Here is a 21,503-nt window from a genome sequence, read left to right on the forward strand (position 1 = left end):
GAGTCCCATACCATTTGGAGTTCATATCTTGCCTACCCTGGCATTAACTAAGCAAAAAAGATGTAGTTTTAGGATGTTAGTTCCTTTGTGTCCATATTTTGTATGTGCAAAGACAATGAAATATCTGCAATATACTGCATAGCTCTGTTTGCTCTGTGTTGAATGACGGCTCCTTATGATGAGTGTTGGGATGTTAAGATTAAAGCACTCCTGAGCATTTCATAATCTAGGCATTACGCACGTTCTAGCTACCATGTGAGTAAGTAAAATGTCTGGAGTATAAACTGTGGCCTAGACAGCAGCTAAAAGATCATAATTGCAACCTTACCTGTCAGTATGATATCAATTAAAACTACAAGTATAAATGATCTCATTTATGACTAAATTCTATCAAACTGAATAGAATTCTCTTCTGAGTAAACACACTTCATCAAGGGAGGGGGGACCATAGCCACTCAGTCCTAAGTTTTCCATCTTCCATCTTTGTCCCTCTAAAATCATATAACTGGAAATACTAGGCCTCAAGACCAATATAATTCAAAATATGACTGTCACAAAACTTTGGCCTATAAATTACATAGATTAAATTTATTATTCCCCAAAACTTTAGACTTGTATAATACCTTTTCATATTCTGTTTCTTTTCATGAAGAATTTTCGCACTGTTGCCTTCGTGCCGTAACATAATTCTTGATGCCTTATGTATCCTTGTTACACTTCTAACTTAAACTTTCTGTAGGAAAAAGGGAACATCAAATACTGTAGTCTCGTTTTTCTACCTGGTGCCTGCCTGCCCCCCACACACATATACACATCAAAGAGGGTTAGGGTAGTAGTTGAAGCTGGTAGAATCAAGTTGCTAAGCAACACTTTAGCAAGTGATATAGAAAAAAGAAGCATGCAATATGCTTCCTGTGCTGCCTGACATGCTGAACTAAGCAGTACGAAACCTTCTGATGATACAAAGTTCCACTGGAGAGAGAAGTGCATTGTATTACAAGTTGTTTTTCCCTTATCTGAAATACATGGGATCAGGAGTGTTCCATGTTTTGAATTTTTCCCCTGTTTTTTTAGACTAATTGCATATACATAATGTTATATCTTGGAGATGGGATCCATGTCTATACATGACATTCATTTATGTTTCATAGACATAGTATAAACATAGCCTGAAGATACTTTTATGCACAATATTTTAATACTTTGAGCATAAGATAAAGTTTGTGCACACTGAACGAACAGAAAGCAAAGATGTCACTGTCTCAGCTACAGATTTGGACAGTGTTGGCTTTTCGCTTTCGAAATTCCGGATAAGAGATACTTTACTTGTACATGGAATTTTCCTCCATTCACCCTCTGCTTAGCTTCCAAAGGTAGAGCCAATGCAACAGGTAAGGTTTGATAGTATTGCACTGCTAAGTATGCTGTGGAGATGCTTCATGCTATTTCACCTTATATTGACTGGAGATTTAAATGTAAAAGCAAGTTTGAAACTACTCTTAATCCCAAATCATTGTCAGTGTGTGTATGCATGTGCCTTCAAGAATTGAATTTCATACGATTCTCTTAGGCAAACTATGAATTGCATAAGATTTTCTTAACCAAAGAATATTCAGAGCTGGTTTTGCCAGTTCCTTCCTTTGAAATATAACCTGAAATACCTGGAATTTGTTAGTGGCTTCTCATCCAAATGCTAGCCACAGCTGACCCTACTTAGCTTCCAAGATCATGCAAGATCTACCTTTAGGGTATCTAGGTCAATATAAAAGCTTTTATACCCCTCTCCCCACCATCCAGCCCTATCCTCTGATGCCATCCAAAGCCTCTGAGCTTATTGGGTCATATATAGGTCAACAGACCATTTGCTGGATCCCTTGACACTCCTGTAGATCAATTACCACCACTGCATCTTATATAATGAAACACATACTTCATTGCCCCACACACCTGTATCTTTGGACACCTCAAAGTGCACATCCATTCCTGCAAAGTGTGTGAATAGCAAAAGAAAACAACATAAAATGTTAGCTGCTCACTGCATCAAATCATTAGGTATTGTTGTTGTGTGCCTTCAAAACATTTCCAACTTATGGTGACCCTAAGCCAAACTTATCGTGGTGCTTTCTTGGCAAGATTTCTTTGGGGGTGGGGGGAGGGTGCCACTGTCTTTCTCAGTCTGAAAGAGAGTGACTTGCCCAAGATAATGGCACTATCTAATCACATTCTGTATCAGCTACTACCCATGTACAGTCATATCCTTTGAGATCAGATATTTATAGCCAGTTACTAGGCTCTGATCCAAGTAAGTATCTAGTTTCCTGTGATCTCTATGGAGGGGAAAGTTGGTAGACAATTTAATTTTTACACCAAAAGATTTGTTACTTTCAAATTTGCAGGCTGAGAACCTCTTGTTTACAAACCACGGCTCAATTCTATCTGTGCCTCTTCGGGTGCCTCTCCAATTGCAATAGGTTTTCAGGCTTGAAAGTACAGCTTTCACTCCTATCCAAAGGGTCAAGATCCTATCCAAAGGATCAAGAACTACCTCTGTTCCCATCTGCCCATTTTTATTCAGGTCAACTTATGTCCCTTCAAATCCATCTCAAATGGGATTTCAGCTTCCAAAACAACTTTCTTCACCCCTCTCTATTTTTCCTTCTGTTTTGATGAAAAGCTGTGCTGGAAAGTTTTAAAGATTTCTTTAAGAACACATGTTCCCAGCAAAGAGGCCCATTAGATTTACCATCTGACTGGAGCTATTACAACAATATAAACTGCCTCAAAGTTTACACTTATTTGAAACCTGAGTTGATATAAGGAGATGGTCACTGCATCGCATTCCCATAATTTAGCAGATTAACACATACTTAAAGCTAGACAAACAGTATACTTTGAATTTCTCAAATCAATGAACAGGAGATAACAGGCTGGGATTCTCTTGGGACACTATGCTACTTGGCGCAATCAGTTATACAGCTGTGGAGCCAATGTATGCTCAGGCATATATTTACAGTAGATTAAAATTTTATAGGATTTTGGCCACTATTAGAGTTAGGAAAGGATAAAAGTAGTTGTTAATAATCTTCTGAATCATTCTATTTAAAGGAGCTATATTTTTACTGGGATTAAACCACTGTTAGGCACTTTCTCTGAAACAATGTTGTTCCAGATAATTGATAATAATCTTATACAGGCGGTCTCCACATTACAAAAATCCCAATTACAAATAACTCAGTTAAAATGTGGGTGAGACAATAGGAAATGAGAGAAATTTACCCATCAGAGGGGAAATTCACTCCTGGAAGAGTTATCATGGGGAAAAGGAGTCTCCTCTGAAGCTTTATCCCCAATCCTTCTTTCCACAACAAGCCAATTTTTTCAAATCCAATTTTCACTGGATTGGAGAGGCACAGGCTGCAAAACCAATGCCACAGGTGTCTTAACCCTTCCCTATACTATCCAAAGTGTGTGTGTGTGGTGTGTATGCGTGTGTGTATGGCTGGAGTTGCACTTTTAAAATGTACACGTTCCAACTTAAAATCAACTTCAACCACAACAAACCTACAAAACCTATCTTGTCTATAACTTGGGAACCGCTTGTATTCCAGGATGTTTTGTTGTCTTTTATGCAAGTCATTAGCATGACTGCTTCTTTGGAAATTTCCTCCTTAATAAGGTGCACTGACAGGTGACCATTTCCAAACTAAAGATGTTTTTCCTCCATCATAATAACAAGGCAAAGAAGAAAGAGCACAACATCTTGCTGTTTTCATCAACTCAAGATATGTTTTTTTCCACTGGAAGAGTACACTTCAAAATAGTTTGTTTTTACAAAAAAAAGCAAGGGAGGGGAAAGCATAACAGTGCACAGTACCAGTTATTCCTGTATTTCACATCCACTTCTAGTAGCAACAGCTTTTTAATGCTTTGAATCCAGCGGTGAACTTGGCAGGTGATTAAGGGAACACCAACCTCAGAAACAAAAATACAAGCACAAATCCCTCGTGCTTCTCCTGCTAAGCTATTCATTTCCTAAGAGGGCATGTTTTTCAAGGAACTAATCCACAGGGAACCTACATGGCTTCAGGCAATGTCAAGATCCTCACTTCCCCAGATAAATGCATCCGATGTACCCCACCTAAAAATGGCAGTTGTCCAATTTTCTGAGGCTCAGTCACTGTTGCCCAGAGGAATGAACAATTCTGAACACACAATAGCTATTTGTGTTTCTTGCCTTTCCAGGAGTGTAAATGCCAACTTCCCATGGTGGATTCAGTCTTCTACTTCAAAGCAGAAGTGAGCTTAACAGAACAACAGAGAGGGGTTTAAGGCAAAGTAGAAAATAAAATTGGATTACCCATGGAATAACTGAAGGTTGTTAAAAACTATTAGCAGCCTGGCTGTGGGAAGGAAACATCTTTGGCTTGTTACTCCAATGTCCTATTGACTTGTTCAGAGAATAATCATCTACCTTTTTTGATACAAGCCAATCCACTATGAACTGAGAACTGATTCAGAAGTTTACTTCTTCCTCAGATTTTTTTTCTGTTTGTGTAATATGCTTTTTTCATGACCCATGCCTTTTGAACAGCTTTACCATCTCTTAAAAAGAAACATCTACAATGGTTTTAGTATATAAAGTATGTAGTTAAATAAAGAGTAAAACAAACAAATTAAAACAGTTCAAAACAATAATAATGTAAACGTATTCAATATATATTAACATAATAAAGAGTTAAAACATTATTCAAGATATATCAATGAGTTTTAAAGGCCTTGTTGAACAGCTAGGTTTCACTTGGCACCTAAATAAAATCTGTAATGTCTCAACACATGGGCACTACATGTCAACAGAATGGATCAATGTCTGTAGTTCCCAAAGTAGTACCAGAGCCATGAAGTGAAAACTGATAGAATCGGGCTGCTGAACATCTCCCAAAATACTTAACTATCTTTCAAATGTAACTCCAACACTTGGTAGTATACTTTATCACCATAGACCTGCCTACTTAAAAAAATGTGTGTGGGTTACTAAGCAACTGTTACTAAGAGCTTCTCTAATTGAAATTTAAATCCTAAAGTAATAATCACCACACATCACATGTAATGAATAAGCTGTGAGCAGTCATATTTAAAGAAAAGCTCTCAATAATATATGGTGGTTTTTACAATTGACAAGTTAGGCGAGTTAAATATAGGACAATTGTATGTTTCATGTTTTTAACACTATCCTCTTCATAAGACTATTGCATTCAAAATACTCATTGTGATATACAGAACTATAAGTGTGTGTGTGTGTGATTCCTATAGCTCCTCCTGCCCACTCTCCCTTGATTGTCCACAGCCAGCCTGCTTGTCTCCTCCTTCTCTCCAACTACTTGGGGAGACAAGTGGTGTTAGAAGTCAAAGTGTCTGAGGCTGAATGGCCAAAAAAGAGGAGGAATCAGCAGTTCCTTGAGCCTTGGGGGGAGGGGGGAATCCAGAAGAATAGTGAGCAAAGCAACACCAGAAGTGACAAAGTATATTTGGTTGAAAGGTCTGCCTTCTCCAGCTCCTCTTTGCTGCCCACTAACCCTTGATTGTCTGCAGCCAGACTGCCTGTCTCCTCCTCCAGAGAGATATCACTGCATATAATTTCTATCCAGGCCTATAGATGACAGCCTATACTTCATTTGACAAACTCAAAACATTTTGTCAACTCTTTTCATGTGCAGTAAGAAGCCAGAAATCCTCATTATCTTATTTCCAAATATTCCTATTTATAGTTCTCGAGAATTGGCAGCAATGAGACTGGGCACATTAAGTTTGTTCTTATTTTTAACAGTCAAAATTTTAATGTTTTTCCTGCTTTCAAAAATAGAGTAATTGTAGCCTTTAAATGTATTCCAGACAAGCACTAAGTCTGTGTTTATTCTGCAGGGCTGGCATCAAACCATTGCAGTTATGTGGAAAATATGGCCAGTGAAAGCTTTGGGACATAAAAACTCTATATGCAAACATTATTTTGATAAAGAGAAAATTTGTAGGAATAAGAATCTTGACAGTAAAACATAAATGTAATTTAGCTACACCCTTGCTTTAAGCATTGTATTAAATATGCCAACTATTCTCTTCATTTAAACAAACACACTGAAGAACTAGCACTAGCTCTTATGCAAGTTGACAAAAAATTCAAAAGTCAACTGATAACACTAGTGTGATATTTCTCCCCAAGTTTTTATTCTCATAACTTCAGCCAAAAAAGAAAAAAACATGTTCCTTTGCAAATTATGGAATTACATTTTCTTACAATGGAGGACCTCACATTGTATCACATTTCTTACATTTTATTATTTTATCTGACAGTTTGTCACTTACAATAATACCCTTATCAGAATTGTGTCAGTAATATATATTCAATATAAGTACAGTATCCAGGCTACATTAGAATTTTCTGAGTGTATGTTACAGAAAGATATGCCTATTTTCATCAGTAACCATAAGTCACCACACTTTTTCTTTATACTTATTGATATGAGACACCTTCAAAAAGTGTAGGGATTAATGCCTAAAGTTCTCTTCCTTCTATTTGATTAAGTAGAACCTGCACTATCTTGAAACACAAGAAGAGCACTCCAGCTACATTGGGCCTGTTGGGACCCTTCTACGCATGCATTAGAACTCAAGTTAAATCAGGTTAAAAGGCGGGGTAGCTAAACAATGATTAAACAAAATGTGGGAGGAATCAGGAGGAAATGTGTTAAAGGCTGGAAAACACGTGTTTAAAAGCTACCCTTTAAACCCGATTCTTCCTGGGAAACACACACCTTTCCATGCCTGTGTATCCCTGCAGGCATGAAAACACATGTGTTTCTTGGCAACAATTATTTTTGTGAGCTAAAAGAGGAAATGAAGACTTTAAAACATTGGTTCTCAACCTGTGGGACCCCAGATGTTTTGGCCTTCAATTTCCAGAAATCCTAACAAGCTGGTAAACTGGCTGGGATTTCTGGGAGTTGTAGGCCAAAACACCTGGTGAAAACTGTCAGAAAGTGGTGTGTATCTCAGCCCAGTTATCTTCAAGCATTGATGTAGGTACATTCTTCCTCTAGGTCTGCAATTCAATAGTGACCAGTGCTTAAAATGATCAGATATTTTTTCTACCATACCAGTAATGCTACCCATTTAAAATGTTATCCAGAATCTAGAGGCACTTCAGAACATCATGTACTCAAGATGCTCAATTTGCTAAGTCATTGACTCATATAGGATTTGCTCTTTTAACCCTGTAATGTGATCTATAACTAAAGTCAACTTTCACTTCTTCCTTTCTCTTTCTCTCTCTGTACCCAATGGAAGATCAATAATTTTGGATGATGGCCTGACTACAGGAGCAAGGAATGCTTCCTAATGCAACCACAGAGCAACTTAATCTTTGATATTTGTATCTGCTGAAATAAAGGACAGTAGTTTTCTATACACTCCTGGAATGGGGCACATTGGACTTACAGTACTTATAAATGGGCATACCGTATATTTGAAAATAAAATTATTTCAAGTATCTCAGTAATAAAATTAAAAATGCATCTAATACATTCATATTGACAGGTAACACCCTCATAAAATGTTTGCAGGGTCCTGTGCAATTCAATTGTTTGCATAGCTTCTCATTGCAATGATAGTTACACATCCAAACTTGCAAAATTTCCACTACATTCAAAGATTCCCTAAAGTTCCACTGCACTTTGAAAAATATTCAAATTCTAGAGATAGAGGGAGCCATGTTTACTGCAGCAGAAAAACCACAGTGACATTTAAATACTAAATACATTATTGTAGCAGAAGTATTCATAGGCAAGAATCCACTTCATAATATGCTTAAGAAAACATATGTCACAATAATGTTATCCTTTCCAATGCTATGCAAAGACTAAATACATTATTGTAGCAGAAGTATTCATAGGCAAGAATCCACTTCATCATAGGCCTAAGAAAACTTATGTCACAATAATGTAACTCTTTCCAGTGCTATACAAAAGAAGTATTGAATTTTATTACAAATTTACCTTCACATCTATACTTTCCACACAAAGACAATTCAGATTTATTAAGGTAGGCATAAATAAGAATGCATAAAGCAAAATTAAATCCTCAAAACCGAGCACTATTTTTACAAACATCCTGGCCACCTTAGTAAGATTTTTTTTAGCAGCAACATTAGATAGCTCCAAGCAAAATAGGCGAAATTTTATGCAGCTCTTTTAGTTATCACATTTTTACAAATCAACAATCATGTCTTTGTTGTGTTCATTTACTTGGCCCTGAATCCTTCTTTCATTAGCAGGTGTACTCCAGACACTGCAGAGACTAACATAGTGAGCCATTCCAGTTTTACCTTTTAAGGTTCAAGTTCTTACATTTGATTTTATTTACTGTGCATTTTTATTTATTTAAAAACACTATTATCTCATTTCTCCTTAGAAAAGAATTCATGGAGAGTCACAATCAATATTGTCATAAAAAGGAAAATATTGTTGTATGTTTTCCGGGCTGTACAGCCATGTTCCAGAAGTATTCTCTCCTGACGTTTCGCCCACATCTATGGCAGGCATCCTGAGGTATGGAGAAACTAACCAAGGAAGGTTTATATATCTGTAGAAGTTCCTGGGTGGGGGGAAGAACTCTTGTCTGTTGGAGGCCAGTGTGAATGTTGTAATTAATCACCTTTGTTAGCATTAAATAGCCTTCCCAGCCTTGCATCCTGGCCTGGGGAAATCCTTTGTTCAGAGTCGTTAGCTGCCCCTGATTGATTCCTGTCTGGAATTCTTCTGCTTTTGAGAGTGCTGCTCCCCACCCAGGAACTTCTACAGATATATAAACCTTCCTTGCTTAGTTTCTCCATACCTCACAACCTCTGAGGATGCCTGCCATAGATGTGGGTGAAACCATGAGAGAGAATACTTCTGGAACATGGCCATACAACCCGGAAAACATACAACAACCCTGTGATCCCAGCCATGAAAGCCTTCAACAACACAAGGAAAATATTGTCATGCACTAAAGATACTAAACATGAATAAGAGAAAAGGAATAGGCCTACACTCTAAATCTATAAAGTACTGAATGATAAACATTCACCTTGCCATTTATATCATTTAAGGCTTGTCCATCCACCTCTTCTGATAAAGGAAAATACAAATTAGAAAATTCACATGGAAATATCACAAATGAGTTTCAATTGTCAAAAGAATAGGACTGATGTAACTACACAAGAAATGGCCAAAATATCCACTGGAAGCTGAACGTAGAATTGCACTGAAGGACCTAGAGATTTCTAAAGAGAACATTTTAATCAAATCTATCAATAATCAGGTCCACAAAACTCCACAAGTGTGGAGAGCCGACTGTAATTGAATCTTGCCAAGTTGTGATGGGACACCATCTTACAGGACATCAAAAGTCATCTGGGGATAGTCCATGTAGCACAAACAACTTTATCCTCCAACATCTTGCTGTACTCTTCACACCCAGCATCTGCTAATGAGACAGTGGCCTCATTCTGCCTTATGTTAGGACTGGCACTCTTGAACTGGCTATTTGGGAATCGAGCCTTCAATTGAGTTAATTTCTAGAATATAGATCCATCTTTTTCCACAATTGAAAACTCATCTATATTTTTGTCCATTCTTATATATATTCAGCTGTCAAATACCAAAACAAATTAGTTACCAAATTAAGTTGCCAACTACAGAAGATACAACACACACTAATTCAAAAATGTGCTATGCATGGCACTTCCAGACATACCTAAAACCCTAACTGAAAGAGGTTAAAGTAGCCCACTTCGGTGCAGGTTCTAGTCCCCACCCCGCAAGCCAAACTCCAGACTTTCCCTCAGGGGTGGCTACATGCTATTCTGATTCAAATTGGGATACCATGAAGCCACTCTGAAGCCCCGAATTTAGCCCTAAAACTTACTGAAAAGAGTCCCTGGGCGCCATCCCGCTCCTCTGGGATTTCAAAGCCCAAAGAAGCGGGATGGTTGTGAGGACTGACCCCTGGACTGCGGAAGCAGCCCAGTAGTCAGTCCCCACAGGCACAATACCTTTCATTAAGATCTGGATCTAATTAGGTATTTAATGTGGAGTAAACCACGAAAACCCAGTTTACTCCACATTAATTCGCTTTTACAGGAGGTGTTGTTTGGACGCCTCCAGTAAAAGCAAGACAGGTCTCACTTTTAAGGCCTATTTGGAAGGGCCCTAATATCAAAGTGATAAAATTATATTTAAAGAAATTATTATAGTCCAGAGCAATCTGATCTTGCTTGGTCAACTAGATGAAAAACAAAAACAGGTAAAATAAAGCTGGAAAAGTAGCTTGCCCTTTCCTGGAACAAAACGCAAACTCAATTTTTGCTCAGACAAATATTCATCATGCATACAAACTAGAAATACTGGGCACAATCCAAGACCCGAGTTAAACACTTTTAACTCTGTTTTGTTCCAACAGAGAAGAGCTCAACTTTGACTGGATTCCTGCACATTTCTTCTTGAAATTCATTTCAGAAAAACCCTTGGGCAATGTAAGAGATAGATTTGAATGAAAGCACTTTGTCTCCAGTATACAAGGACTTTTTATTTTCTAGATGGATTAATGTTAAAGAGGCAATTGCTAAACTGATGGCATTCAAGATGCAATAGTAAAAAGCAGAGTGATATACTGGACGGGCTTGGTGAAGAAAGTGTTTCTAGAACTCTTGTTCATTTTCACTCAATCTTCCATCTTGTCTGTCTGTAACTGTCAATTCTACAAGGTACAGCATCCTGGTTGTTTAACTACCAGGACCAAGACACAGTTTATGCTAAAATGACCATGAGTTCTAGGCTCTGAATGCTCCGGAGTAAGTAAGCCAGTCATATCACTTACTAATCAATAGTGCGAGTTGAGTACACCTTATCTGAAATACTTAGGATTAGAAGTATTAAAATTCGCCCTGGGAAACAGCTTACTTCACAGCTCCATTTTTTCCCCACGGGAAGACAAACTGTTACCCATCCAGTAGACCAGAGAATAGTATCTAAGCGAACTAAAAACGAGCATGTATTGTGAGAATCCTGAATATAGATAAGGAAAAAATGTAAGGGCTTTTAAGATGGAAGAAGAGACTATCTTCTCAGAAAAGCGAGAATAGGAGGAAAGACAAAATATTCAGTAGCTTATGTACATCCTTTTAGGAATTGGAAGTACTGTCTCAGGAGAAGATGAGTTCAAAAATGAGGAAGAGAGGATGACAATGCACTGGAGAGCAATAGAAGAAAGGGAGAGAAAACATGCATTTTAAATTATTCTCAATCTGTTCAGAGAGAAAAAAAGAGGAGAGTCTTTGATGATGGATTGAAGCCAACAGCAGTGGAAGATTAGACATTCCCAGGCATCTGATATGTAAACACTTAGGAAGATGGGGATTTCCCATTTCTCAGTAGGACAATGACATCAGTGGGGCCACACTAGAGTCATGACTGATTAGGGACTGCATTTTTCCAAGCTATTGAGCTTACCACTGTGTCAGTTAATTTTGGTGATGCACTGCCAGAAAAAAACGCACTACAATTCTACTTTGAAAATAATATATGTGGACAGTGTTTATATTGTTTTAATAGCAGAACCATGCTTCTAGGAGTGTGAGTTTGCTTTAGAACAAGTCATCACATTTTTTCAAGGAAACTGTGGTCTTTTGGGCTCCTACTGTGCCATGGAAATCTGGTGGCTGGAGCCAGGCCTATCTTAAAGATGTTATAGGCCCCCAGGCAAAGCAGTGCACAGGGCCCTGCCTACACCACCATTAGCAGGAATAAAATACACTTATATATATTGTGGAGGCTGTGCTTCCGTTAATGGAAAGGTAAACTGTTAGCAATTGTTGTCCCAAGCTGTTAATTGCTTCCCACGAATCCACTACAATATTCTGCTTTTATAACATTGCATGAAACAAAAATGCTAACGTTTCTTTTGTGAATGCAGACATACCAACTCTCCACTACAAGTTGTAAGTTTTATCTTACTACTGAGTTAGTGAAAGATTTGAATGTTGAGGCAGGTGATTTGAAAATAGTGTTAAATTCTGGTCTGTGTATAGATTAATAAGGGCTCCCTATGCTCGTGGCTGAAGCTGAAAAAAGGTTGAAGAATGGTCCAAATAATGCATAGGTTGTATGCTGTCCACCTCATTTGGTTTCTACTAGACAAGAAGATAGGGTAGTGAGGCATAATGATGGGTGCCCATCAAGGCTACCTTTGCAAGTACACTAAATTCAGAAAGCAAGCACAACTGTATTTTTAATAAATCCAAAGAGTACTACCCCAATCAGGTTTCATTCAGCTTTGTTGGACTACAGTTCCCATCAGCTTCAGATATTGTTGGTCTGATGGACAATGAATTCTTTATCTGAAATTCCAAAATCAGAAACACTCCAAAATTGTCCATGTGGACAGCAGAGATAGTGTCACTTTTTCTTTCTGATGGTTCAATGTATCCAAACTTAATCTTATATACAAAATGATTTTTAAAATGTGTATAAAATTACCTTCAGGCTATGTGTATAAAGTGCCTGTGAAACAAATAAATTTTATGTTTAAACTCGGTCCCATTTCCAAGCTATCTCATTTTATATATGCAAATATGCCAAAAGCTGAAAAAGTCAGAAAGACAGATTCCTCGATCACCAGTGGTTCCTAAAGGAGAAATGGTTGTGACACAGAATCAGATTCAGGCATGTTTGTTCTTATGTTCTCTTTTCTTTTTTAATGTGTCTGACAGAACTGCCCAAGGTTTCTGGCTGAAAGTATGAGGACATGTCATGAAAGGAGAGCAAGATATTCCATTCCAAGTAGTCAAAGAATACCAAATGTTCTCTGCACATTAGCATATGGCCAAAATTGTGATCACAACATTCAGGAACCACTAGTCTTTTTTAAGGGACTTACAGAGCAATGAAGGGAGTTGTATAAATGAAATCAATATTGTATCAAGTGTGGAAGATCTGAATTTCAACAATTGCCAGTAAGCATTTTGCATGAAGATAAATAAAACACCCCAAAACTACTAAACTCTGGTGACATATCACTACTGGGAAGGCTCTTCACTCACCCACTTTTAGCTGTGAGAACTATAGCCAGTCTCAAAGGAAAACAGAAAGCTTAAACAACAATGACATTGTCATGATGAACTCAATGATGACCTGACTCTACTGCATTAAAGGTACGTCTCTCCAGAAACTGGGAGAAGGAGAAAGGAAAGGTTATTTTATTATTATTGATTTACAGTATGTCCTAGCACTGAAGACATCTTGCAAAAATTAAAACTGATAAAAGCACACACCAGTAAAAATATGCAAAAGTTAAAATATAATTAAACTATCAAAGGGAAGAAGAACAATTTTAAAAGTATATCCTTTGAAAAGTAAGAAACACACAACACAGCATATTGTTAGAAATCTATTTCCCCGTGAACATTGGTGAGTAACAATTATGTTACTCATAGTTTTGGCCACAGATCTAGTTATTATCACAAATGTTGGTGGGGTGGCAGGTATAATTCATTAAGTTATGTCTTATTAACACATTACTGTTCTCTGTTGGAGTTGCACAAATGCATTTTTAAAAAGCATTAGGAAGCCTTCTTCAATGGAAACTCAACCCTTGAAACCAACAAGGGCATGGGATTTTTGGAAGGCATGTAGTGCTCAAGAAAGCCACAAGAAGCAGAAGTGGTGAAACCACTATGGAAGCCCTAGAATTATTCTAGAAATTACACAATTATATTTTGGAAGAATCATAGAATCATAGAATCATAGAATAGTAGAGTTGGAAGAGACCACATGGGCCATCCAGTCCAACCCCCTGCTAAGAAGCAGGAAAGAGACCCAAAACAATATTTGCCTTTTGGAAAAGCAGTGTGTGTTCCATGAATCTTGTATTTCAGTTTAAAGAAAGATGAAACCTCGCTTAGTTTTTAACAGAGAATGGGGGGGGGGAGAGAGTTTAACTGTAGCTCCATAGATTTTGGCTGTAAACATTGATGGAATAATAAATTATTATAATTCATTATGCTACAAAGAGAATTATTCCTTTACCTACAATTAAAATTAGACAACTTTATCATTGCCATCATCATCTATTTATATAGTGCCATCAGTGTACACGGCGCTTTATATAAGCAGTTTACAATTCTTAATTTGACAGCTCCCTGCCCTAAGTTCTATAATCTGACAAGACCCGGGAAAGGGAATAGCAGTAGGGGAGAGGATTAAGATCAGCAAATGTTGGATACTGCTCTCTCCCTCCAAGGCCATAGTTGAGATGGAGGGAAGCAGCTGCTTAAGCTCAGGCTTGATGGAACTGTGCCTGCCTTAATTAATTACTTAATTAAGTAACATTCGTCCTCAATGTTCCAAAAGTGAGATGTATATGATGCCAACACTACTAATAATGTGTTTATTAAAACAGTTATACCTCCCCCATGTCATTTGTTTACTAAAATATTTGCACCTATCCCATAGAAATCATTCTAAAACACTAAAAGTTAATCTAAATGGATTAAAGCATATTAAACCATTAAAAAATTAAGCCAAATTAATGTTAACAAAGTGTTACTCCCTAGCTCAGATTCTTCTGATCTCTCCCTGTAGTAATGCTAAGTATTTGGGAGTAGTTTATTTTTTGTTTCCAATAAACAATGAAGTGTTTTTGGCTTTGATGAAGATGTACTCTCTGTAGAGATCATAACTGTTCAACTGTGTTTATTATTATGGATCAACACAGCTGCCTACATTTTTGAACTTTTAGAGGTATGGCTACAGGACAGGCTATGATGAATATTTGAATTTCAAATTTTAGCATCTCCTCGATGGGCACCCTCACTAAGTTTTGTTTTTTTTTTCGTGTCAGGAGCAACCGGAGTTGCTTCTGGAGTGAGAGAATTGGTCGTCTGCAAGGACGTTGCCCAGGGGACGCCCGGATGTTTTGATGTTTTTACCATCCTTGTGGGAGGCTTCTCTCATGTCCCCGCATGGAGCTGGAGCTGATAGAGGGATCTCATCCGCGCTCTCCCCGGGTGGGATTCGAACCTGGCAACTTTCAGGTCAGCAACCCAACCTTCAAGTCACAAGGCTTTTATTCCCTAGGCCACCGGAGGCTCCCTCACTAAGTTAATCCACTGTGTTGTTACCATCACTAAGTTTCAAGCATTAGGACTCAGATGACCATTGTAGATGACTAAAATGTTGGGGCAAAGCTCACATAGTAGGCATCACAATATGCTTTGGGCTTTAAACAACTTCACACAAACTAGTTGTCTGAAATGTTAATAAATATATCAACTACCAGCATGGTTTAAGAACTGGTAATATATGTTCACTATGGCCAGTCCCAGTTAGTAGTAGTAGCAGTATTTATAATAAACGTAAATATCCGAGACATATTCAAAGGAAGCATCACATAAAATTAATTTATGGGGTGTAATCTCGGGTAACCCAAACAGATGGTGAGGCTTTTCTGCTCAAGAATAATTGAGGTCTTCACTGGTGAAAATGTAGCAGAATCAACTAGATCCAATAGCAAGTCAGGAACTATCAGCGCAGCCACCTTCAATGGATTGACCCTCCTCAAATCCATAAACAACTTTTTAAAGCATTTTAGTATGTTAAAACTCAAACTCATATCTCCCACTACAAAGAAGAATTTGTTATGGAAGTGTAGTCAGCTCTCAACAGATATCAGTACTCTTTTGCATGAAAGACTCACTGAGCTTCTGATACCAAGGGAAAACTGCAATGAATCTACACAGCCAAAGGTGATGGCATGGCATGCAAGTTTGCAAAAAGGGACCACAGCAAGCAAGATATGGCATTGCTTCCCTGGCCATTTCTTCCCCAAAGAATAATTTCAACAGAATGATTTCAAAAGAATAACCAGTAGCGAATGACAGGCAAATTCCCACTGATTCTGTATTTCTATCAAAGTTCCTGAAAAAAAGAGGAGACTTTAACTCACTACAGCTTTGAGACCAAGATATAGATGTCAAAGTATATGTGGCTTTCACAACCGAGGTTAAGGCCTAATCATACTTAATAAAGTTAAATAGATAATGTGACATATAAACTACAATGCAAGAAAGAAAAGTCAGCTCATTGTTGACCACATACCATCTAGTCATTCCATGGGCATTAGACCCAAAGCATACACAACATATCTACTGCTCCATTAATCTGGATGCAAAGAGCAGAAGGAGAAACTGTATTAGTGTTGTATTGCTGTGCGTTTTCTGGGCTGTATGGCCATGTTCCAGAAGCATTCTCTATTGATATTTCACCCACAACTATGGCAGGCATCCTCATAGGTTGTAAACCTCACAACCTCTGAGGATACCAGCCATAGATGTGGGTGAAACGTCAGGAGAGAATGCTTCTGGAACATGGCCATACAGCCCTGGAAACTCACAGCAACCCAGTGATTCTGGCCATGAAAGCCTTCGACAACACATCGTATTAATGTTCTTAACTGGAGAAGCAAAAATCTGGTTTTGGTTTATAAATTGTAATAGGCTATCAGAGCCGGCCCAAGGAAATTTTCAAGTGTAAGCGAAAAAGGATTTTGGTGCCCCCCCCCCAAAAAAACCTCAATCACCGAGAAAGCAGGCTCCGTGGAAATGGGCGATCTGCCCTGCACGCATGCGCACAGGACAGATCACCCATTTCCGCCCTACCTGCTCAACGCAGGCACAGATCAGCTGGCGATCTGTGCCTGCGTTGAGCAGGCACCATGGAAATGGGCGATCTGCCCCGCGCGCGTGCGCACGGGACAGATCGCCCATTTCCTCCCTGCCTGCTCAACGCAGGCACAGATCGCCAGCCGATCTGTGCCTGCGTTGAGCAGGCACCATGGAAACGGGCGATCTGCCCCGCGCGCGTGCGCACGGGACAGATCGCCCATTTCCTCCCTGCCTGCTCAACGCAGGCACAGATCGGCTGGCGATCTGCGCCTGTGTTGAGCCCAGGCTGCAAGGCCGTTGAGCCAAACGGCGGCGGCACAGCGGCAGCATCGGCGGCGCTACGGGGGCGCTGTCGACGCCTCGACAGCGCCCCTAGCGGCGTGCGCCCGAGGCGGGCGCTTCAGCGGCCGTATGGGTTAAACCGGCCCTGTAGGCTATTGAGAATGAGCTCATGAAATGGGATTTTCAAAAGAACTTGTACTAATAGAATAATGCTTCTCAAACTAAGATAGTTGTTCTCATCCAACACTCTTCCGCTAAACTTGAAATGGCCTATCACAAATAGAAAAGGCTTTCTACTAACGCAATGATGCATATGGATGAAACTCAATAATGCATAGTGTTGTCTTTATAAACCATATCCTGAGTAACACATACTCATTATAATGACCATATCCACAATGCATTAAGCCTGCCTGAACCATCATCATCTCTCTATCCCAATACATTTCTGCATCATAACACTTACGCGTTGCAGTAAGGTTTCTTCTCATATCCTTTGTAGTTGTTCATGTTGAGAGCCATTTTGCAGACTTCGCAATGGAAACATCCTTTGTGCCAGTACTGAAAGAAAGTACAGGTTGCTCATTGAAAATATATATCACTGATGCTCTTAAAAGAGATACGCTTCAAAAACTTTAATTAGTGCCACTCCATTGTTTTAGACTCTGGTCTTCCCAGGATTGCAGAAGGAATCTTTAAATGGTAACGCATTTTACTTCAACATGTGGTAACTTTTATACGCTGCGTTTAAGAGGCCTCCCACTTGTTCTACTAACCTCAACTACTGCCCCAAAGTCCTTGACTAATGGCATGACTGCTCATTTTTACAGCAATTTTATTTTACTGTGCAAAGCTTACACATGACACAAGCTATATTGCAAATATTTTCTATAATCTGATACGCATGTCCTCTTTCACCTCACTGCCATAATCCATTACATTTTGATAAAGTTTCAAGCCAGCCTCAAGTATTTGGAATGATGGGATATAACTCAATAAAAATGAAACTACAGGCAGTCCCCAAGTTACTAACAAGATAGGTTTTGGGTTGCTGTGAGATTTCCCGGCTGTATTGCCATGTTCCAGAAGCATTTTCTCCTGACACTTCACCCACATCTATGGAAGGCATCCTCAGAGGTTGTGAGGTATATTTGATACTAGGCAAGTGGGGTTTATATATCTGTGGAAGGTCTATGATGGAAGAAAGAACTTTTGTCTGTTGGGGGCAAGTGTGAATGTTGTAATTAATCACCTTGATTAGCATTGAATTTGTATGTAAGTCAAAACAGATACATGTTTTAAATTTAACTCCAGCCATTTAGGAAGGGTTAACACCCCTGTGGTGTTTCTTTTGCTGCCTGTGCCCCTGTTCAGAAGATTTCACCTGACTTTCTGTCTCTGTGATACTTGAATTTTGAAGAATTTGGCTTGTTGTGAAAACAAGGATTTGTGAGAAAGCTTCAGAAGAGATACCTTATCCCCATGATAACTCCTTCAGGAGTTAGATTTCTCTCATTTCCTGATGTCTCACCTTGTTCTTAACAGGGAGTCATTTGTCAGATGTTTATAACTTGGAGACTGCCTGTAGTTTGTTCTTTACTCCTAGCAGATAATCCCCACTATATTTATTAACTGGTTTCCCTCACCCACCCTATCACCATTCCATAAACCAATAGTTCTCAAACCATGGTGCGCCTGGTGTTTTGGACTTCATCTCCCAGAAGTCCATGGTCAAGCGTTCTGGGAGCTAAAAGAAAGAAGAGGAATTGACTTAAGGAGATGGGATGCTATATGCCCAGATGTTTCCTTCAGGTTAGAGAAGACTCATATAGCTTCACTTGATGACTCTGGAACAATGGTCATCCACAATCCTGGAACTAAACTCCATTGGGTGTTGTATATGGTTTACTACAAAATCAGACATAACCACCCAATGAAACAATGGATGGGAATGCATTCAGTGTGCCTGTTTAGGGAAGGGTAGGCAAAATGTACAGAGCCCCCGGTGGAGCAGTGGATTAAACTGCTGAGCTTCTGAACTTGCTGACCGAAAGGTCAGTAGTTCGAATCCGGAAAGTGGGGTGAGCTCCTGCTGTTAGCTCCAGCTTCTGCCAACCTAGCAGTTTAAATACATGCAAATGCAAGTAGATCAACAGGCTGTCATGCCGGCCACATGACCTTGGAGGCATCTATGGACAACACCGGCTTAAGAAATGGAGATGAGCACCAATCCCTGAGTCGGACATGACTAGATTTAATTTCAGGGGGAAACCTTTACCTAGGCATAATGTTATGTGGCCCTACATATTTTGTCAGACTGCAGCTCCCATCATCCCTTATCGGTGAGCCAATGGTGAGGAATTCTGGGTGATAAATAGTATGGGCATTTCAGGTCTTCTGTCACATATATAGTGGGCATTTCCGGTCTTGTGCATGCCAAGAACAGTGTGAGAAGTCATACATTTAGATAGCTGGCCCTTCAAGCAATAAGCTCCTATCTCAGAAATTGGCAAACTTAGGCTCTCCAGGCGTTTTGGACTTCAACTCCAACAGCCAGTAGTTCCTAACAACTCCTGGTTGTGGGAGTTGAAGTCCAAAACACCAGGAGGGCCCAAATTTGCCCATGCCTGCCCTATCTCCTCATAGCCTGTCAAATATCCTGGATGACCTTTACTTGCCTTCATCAGTTTCATAAACACACCCAAAAAGGGTTCCTGATTATTAAGCCAAGGGAAGTCAAGACCCACCCCAGAATGGGAGAACCACCCGAAAACTAACCCGTTAGGCCTGTTTGTGGGTGGAAAACCATGAGCCACCTCCACCTTTTTAAAAAAAAAAAAAAGCCTCCCTTAAAGAGCTCCACTAATCCCCCTCTGAGGGCAGTCTGTCACAACCGGGCCAGTGGCGGTTTCCTTCCAACCAGAGGCATAGTTTTGCGGGGCAGGGGAGAGCGGGGCGCCTCTTTTCGCCCTATACACGCGCGTCCTGGATTCACACGCCTCCTCTTCCTCCGGGGAACTGGCCACTCAATCAGGGCCGCTGTTGCGTAAGGAGGAGGAGGAAGAAGAGGAGGAGCAGTAGGAGCGGAGCATCTCCGTCTGCACTGCAGCCCCGGCAGCGACGAAAGGGCTTCAAGGGTCCCTCCCGGGGGGAGGAGGAGGAGGATAGGGAGAATGAGGGGTTTGCTGAAACCTTTGGGTGCTTACGAGAAGACTTGCATTACACCTTTAAGAAAGGTTTGCCGGGGAAGAGGGGTCCCCATCCCTCTCCAGCAATGCGTCAGGCGCGGAGTGACACCTTAATTGCTGCCTCTTCCCGCGCGGAAAGGAGCGGGCCCGGCTGAAGGCCGCGGGAAGAGCTGCGCAGCCTTCCCCTCCCCGTGGAGTCTTCCTCTCGGACCCACGCAAAGCAAAGGCGCGTTTCTCCCGCATCCCTCCGCCCTTTCCTGGGCTCTGCTGTTCCCTGAGGGGACCCAAGGACCCTCCGAGAAGAAGGCCTTGAGGACAGTGGCCGGAGGGAGGGCGGGAAGGAGGACGAGAGGCCAAAGAAGGCGCCTTTCCTTTCCTCCCCTCAGCGTTGGAGGCAGAAGCGCTGTCTCGAAGTTGAGGGGTTTGGGGAAAGGATGCTCTCCCGCGGTGAGGAAGCCCGGTCTGTGGCTTCAGGATTCATCTCTGAAGACACACGCATACAGAGGGAGCAAGGGGACGGCGCTGCCCCAATCTGCGGAGCCTCCGGTGACAGAACAGGGCAGGAGGCGTTCGCGAAGTGCCTTGCCACCCACTCCCTCCATCACGCACCTTATCCAGGCAGTTGACTTTCTCGGTGGGATAGACGACTTTGCCACAGCGGGCGCACGGAGGGTTCATGGCGAAGCGGCTGGGTCCCGGAGGAAGGGCCTCTGCTGCTGCTTGGGCATGCCCTGCCTGCTGGGCCGGGACTGCGGGCTCCCAGGAAGGTCAGGCAGGCCGAGGAGGCAGCGGCAGAGCGAGGCGGCGGCGGCGTTGGCTGCGACAGGGGCCGGGCAGCATGTGCCAGAGAGAGAGAGAGAGAGAGAGAGAGAGAGAGAGAGAAGAGAGAGAGAGAGAGAGAGGAGCCGGTGGGAGGGGAGCCACTAGCGCCTGCCTCCGCCGCGTGCCTGCGCCCTCCGCGCCCGCAGAGAAAGCCGCACCCCCACCCCCACCCACCCCACACACACACACGGAGAAGAGGAGGAGGCGTCTTTCTGGCCACTCCGCATCTCCCCGGATTAGTCTCATTCTTGTGTTTCTGACGTTTGTCATGAGTTGGACTATATCAACTCTCTCCTCAGCTGGAAGGAGAACAGTTTGGATACTCCAGGAGAGGAGGATGAGGCCCTTCTATGGCCAGCTACCAGCAAAAGTTAACCTTAGAGTCGTTCTGGAAGACCTAATGCAAGGGTCCCAAACTAAGGCCCGGGGGCCGGATGCGGCCCTCCAAGGTCATTTACCTG

General features: G+C 40.9%; 1 protein-coding gene across 2 annotated transcripts in view; it reads right to left on the reverse strand.

Annotated features, from left to right (window-relative positions):
• nebl (nebulette) overlaps positions 1–21,086 on the reverse strand; it is a 134,270-nt gene extending 113,184 nt beyond the window's left edge. The window contains exons 1-2 of one of the 2 annotated variants that reach the window (XM_062957559.1): positions 20,830–21,086; positions 17,499–17,593 (exon numbers count right to left, since the gene is read on the reverse strand). In XM_062957559.1, the coding sequence (XP_062813629.1) occupies positions 17,499–17,593; positions 20,830–20,898 (164 nt within the window). In that variant the 5' untranslated portion in view covers positions 20,899–21,086. The remainder of the gene's footprint in view (positions 1–17,498; positions 17,594–20,829) is intronic. The other variant, XM_008112451.3, reaches the window with a different exon arrangement.
• Between the last annotated feature and the right edge of the window lie 417 nt (positions 21,087–21,503).

Source organism: Anolis carolinensis, chromosome 6, assembly GCF_035594765.1.
Source record: "Anolis carolinensis isolate JA03-04 chromosome 6, rAnoCar3.1.pri, whole genome shotgun sequence".
Lineage (NCBI taxonomy): Eukaryota > Metazoa > Chordata > Lepidosauria > Squamata > Dactyloidae > Anolis > Anolis carolinensis.